This window comes from Calypte anna, chromosome 1 (genome assembly GCF_003957555.1).
Source record: "Calypte anna isolate BGI_N300 chromosome 1, bCalAnn1_v1.p, whole genome shotgun sequence".
Classification (NCBI taxonomy): domain Eukaryota; kingdom Metazoa; phylum Chordata; class Aves; order Apodiformes; family Trochilidae; genus Calypte; species Calypte anna.
This window is the reverse complement of record NC_044244.1, coordinates 180,646,806-180,651,303: the sequence shown is the minus strand read 5'-3', so window position 1 is coordinate 180,651,303 and position 4,498 is coordinate 180,646,806. Positions and strand designations below refer to the sequence as shown.

At 49.9% G+C, this 4,498-nt stretch overlaps 1 protein-coding gene across 1 annotated transcript; it reads right to left on the bottom strand.

Annotated features, from left to right (window-relative positions):
• Positions 1-974: 974 nt before the first annotated feature.
• Positions 975-4,044, bottom strand: LOC103536225 (gap junction beta-2 protein). The gene is made up of 2 exons (XM_030458423.1): positions 3,965-4,044; positions 975-1,734 (listed from the first exon to the last, which is right to left on the bottom strand). Exon 2 carries the CDS (start codon positions 1,710-1,712, stop codon positions 1,041-1,043), a length of 672 nt encoding a protein of 223 aa, XP_030314283.1. The 5' UTR covers positions 1,713-1,734; positions 3,965-4,044; the 3' UTR covers positions 975-1,040.
• Between the last annotated feature and the right edge of the window lie 454 nt (positions 4,045-4,498).

Sequence of the window (4,498 nt, the reverse complement as noted above, 5' to 3'; positions counted from 1 at the left end):
GAGGAAGAAGGGTGATTCAGTATCACCATGTGGAGTGTCAGAGATTGGGAGTGGTCTGATGGACTCATTGGAAAGGTACCTCAAATAAGGAGAGATATGAAGAAATGCTCTGTAGGTTGGATAGGAAAAAGGGATTAATGGAAGATAAAGTGAAGCACTTCTTTTGAATAATGAACAGAATGAAACCAGGCATATTTGCATGGCTGTTGCTGAAAAAAACCCAGAACTTTTAAAGGTACACAACTGAAGAAGGCACAGGTGGTGCCTGTCAGGTGGTAAGATGTCTCTTCATCAAGTAAAATCTGCTGTACTGAGATTCTTCACCAAGTGTTGGGGGAGAACAAGAGAAGGAGGAAGACAGTTGCACTGCCTCCACTTTCTCAAAGGTGACAATCTTTCTGCTGCAGCCCCTGAGGGAAGGGAAGCACTGACTGAATTCACAAGTAGTTGTGCAGGTGAAGAGATAAAAATCATTGCTGGTGCCCAGCAGAGCTGGCATCATGCATTGCCATAAAGTATCTGTTTTCATAGGCCCTTTCCTTGCCCTCCAAAATACTGAGAGAGAACAGGACAGCTGCTAAAAGCAAAATCACCCCCCTGTCTTCTTCCTTTCCATAAGACCTTCACCTTACTATTGACCAAACCCCTTCGTTATTGACTCGCCTGTGAAGCTGACAAAGTATATTTATTACCCCTGGTTTTTCTTGGAGCACTAGAACCTTCTAATAGCTTTTCCATTACCACTTTTTGAAAAGTGACCCTCTCCCAACAACAGGCTCCAGCTGTAACCATACCTGAAAATGCTGCTGCCAGAAGGCTGCTCTCAGTTTGATGCAGGAATACTGAATTAGCTCAAGATCTCTAAAACCTGCCTCAGTGACAGCGTCCTAGGGAAGCTATCATTTTTAAAAACATGAATAAATTTCCATTTTTATCCTTTTCCTTGAGTGTAAAAATATTGCTGATTTTTTTCTGACACCTAAAAAAGAAATTTTGAGGGAATTGGGGAGCTAGGTAATCCTGAAGCTGGGACATTCTTTTCAAGCTGTTGTTCTCTTGGGCTCTTTCATGCAAATTTTTATCACTAGGTAACACAATTCAGCCAAATTCAACATCATGCAGATACCAGACACAGCAAGCATGAAAATAGTAAATGTGGTTTTCTCAGTGGGCCGAGACACAAAACAATCCACTGTGTTGGGGCAGGGCCATGCATTGCACTTGACCAGGCGAGGCATTTGGTACCCATCGTACATGTAATAGAACACATACATGAAGACTGCTTCAAAGACGATCCTGAAGAAGATGCTGCTGGTGTATGTCCACCACAGGGGGCCCCGAATGTGAAACTTTTCATTTTTCAGCTCTTCAATATTAATTTTCTCTCCATTTCTGAATCGCCTTTTCTTCTCATGCCTGGTGTAAGCTACATGCATGGCCACCAGCAGCGCGGGTGTGGAAACGAAGATGAGCTGCAGAGCCCAGAGTCTGATGTGAGAGATGGGGAAAAAGTGATCGTAACAAACATTTCTGCACCCAGGCTGAAGTGTGTTGCACACAAAATCTTGTTGTTCATCTCCCCAGACTCTCTCTGCAGCCACAACCAGGATCATGATACGGAAGATGAACAGGACTGTGAGCCAGATCTTCCCGATACTGGTGGAGTGCTTATTGACACCTCCTAAAACAGCCTGCAGAGTGCCCCAGTCCATCTTCTTTGCTGTCTCCTTTCACCTGCAGGATGATATAATACACCAAATGGTCATTTTTCAAAGGGTGAAAAATCAGCTCTAGACCTACAGATAAGAGGACTTCCTAGCACTCACTCAGGAGTCATAGGCAAATGTAAGTCACTTTCATTAACATCACTCATATGTTTATGGATTCAAACAGCTTATTAAACTCTCATCTTCCATGTATTTGTGATGGAACAAGCATACCTTGATTATTTGTCACCAAAGCTTTGGCCAGTTATACAGTTCTCCCATGCATCCTTTATGCTCTCCTTCCGGCTCTTGAGGTATTTTCCTCTCTGTGGTTGATTCTCATCAGTGTTTTACCCAAAGCAGCAGAAATTACTGTCACTTCATGATTTAAGGCCACATTTAGACAGAGACTTCTCTAGTAGTTTTCACAAGGTTTCTTTGTCAGGACCAAGTCCTAGAAGGCTGTGCTGGTGCTTTCTTTGCTTCTGCTACTTGGCCTTCTTCAGCAGAAGCCTTCACTCCACCCAGACACTCCCAGCAGGCCTCCAAGGCTTTCTGCTGTAGCTCAGACATGGTCCTTCATCTCACAAGTACAACATTTGATTTTGCAAACACTGATGAGAAGCCCCAAGCTGGCTCTGTTAGGGCTGCATAAACATATAGCACAAATCAACAAAGGAAGAAACTGCAGAGCCTGCCCTTCTACATTCATTGCTCTCTCATCCAAAAAGGAGACAAGCAGAGCAGTAGAGTTGAGAGGAAAAAGCCCTAAGCTAAAGAGTTCATGTTGATTTTCTAGATGCTATCAAACCTCAGAAGAATAAACAGGAGGTCGAACTTTAGAGAAGCTCCTTTCCTCCTACTGCTGACAACTACAATTCATGCTATGCCTTTTTGAAAGTTAAATACAAGTTTTGCTCAAGGTTCAGCTTTCACTGATTGCAGCCAGCTGGAAATTATCACTGAATTGGACAAAACTCTTTGAAACAAGAGATAGGAACTTGCATAGCTGGTCCATCATCTTTCAAGGCCAAGGCTCAACTTTGCTGCTTGGGAAAGCCACACTGGCCATGGAAATGAGATCTGTCTGCTCCTGGCACAGGGTGTGTGCTGTGCAGAGAGCACGGTACCTTGTAGCACCACAGTGGTCACAGTTCACAAAATCTCTCACTCTCACATAACAGAGGGAAAAAAAATAATTTCTCTACCCTGATGTAGTTAAAACGAAAGACCTAACATGCCCCAACACATACCCTTGGGTACAAGGGCCTAGCTTGCACAGACAAGCCTTGAGGCAACAGGGAGAGGTCAGATTTACTGTGATGAGAGGTGAAATTGGGCAAGACAAAAAAACAAGCTTTGAGGAGGTGGCTGGAATTCCTTTGAGTTCTCCTGTTTTTGTCTGCTGAAACTGGCAGCATTTTATGCTGCTTTTTACATGGACCTAAACTCTTGGCTATGATAAGACACCTGCACCTTTCTGTTAAGAATCTCCTGTCTATTGTATAGGCTTCAAAATAAGTGCATGAAACCTTCTCAAGGAGCTAATCAAGACCGATGGAAAGTATCTGAAGTGCATATCCCGGTGGGATGAACAGCCAACAGCTCGGGCTCTTAATACTGCGATTCTGAACCAGTGCTGCGAATCTCCCTGCTCATCACCCTTTCCCCCTGCTCATCTGCCCCTACAGAAACACTGAACTTGGCTGTGGGGACTGAGTGAATCTTTCGGGATACTCACACCGCCAATCAACGCATCATTTATGGCAAACTATTCGAAATCCCTACTTTGTGGTGACAAACTGTACGCCCTGAGGCAGCTCCCAGCCTCTCGTTCCCGCAGAACTCCGGAGCAGTAGGAGCGCTGGGGCGGACAGGAACCCCGCAGCGATCCCTCTGGAGCGGGACACGCCACGCAGTGGGCTCCCGCCAGCAGACACCCGTTGCGTTTCGGTTCCGAGGCGGAACCGGCTGAGCTGCTGCCGCCCGCCCCAACCATCAGCCCCGGTACTGCGGGCAGCCCGCCCCAGCCCCAGCGCGGCCGTCTCGCCAACAGGACCCTGCAGACAACCCAGGGTCGGAGCTGTGGCGCGGCCACCCCGGCCTGGCAGCGCTCGCTCCGCCACCCAGACCCCATTCCCGCCGGACTCGGGCCGAGCCGTAGGCCGGCACGCTACACGGATGTCGGCCCGCTCAGGGGGCGCTGAGCCTAATCCCGACCCCCGCTCCAGCACACGGCAGCCGCTCCACACCCTCACCTGGCACGGCTCGGCAGGGCACGGTACGTGGGACGCTACCAGCGCTGCTCCGCTCCCGGGTCGCGTGGTGCCTGCGGAGCAGCCGCTCCCAACCTCGACGGCCCGGACCTTTAAGGTCCCTCCCCGTTCACCTGCCGCCGCTTTTAACCCGCCCCTCGCCCGCCTCTGCCCGCGCCGAACTTCTCCGGTGGGGAGCCCGGGGCGGGGCCGGGTGTGAGCCGCCCATCGCGGCCGTGGGACAGGACCGCGGAGTTGAGCCGGAGCCACCGGTGCCACCGGTGTCGTGTCGTGTCGTGTCGTGTCGTGCCGTGCCGTGCCACCAGGGCCGCGCGGGGCGGGAGCTGCTGGGGACGGAGTGGGGCTCCAACAGCCCTCAGCACCCGTCGTGGGGAGTGCCCTCGGGTTTGTCCCATGCGCCCTTGCCCAGAGCCCGTCAGACGAACGAGCACCGGGCAGGGTGCTTTCGGTTCTCGGCAAGTGCGGCTCTGCTCACAAGTCGATTCCACAGTGTTATCAGAAAACGTGTCCCAGAGG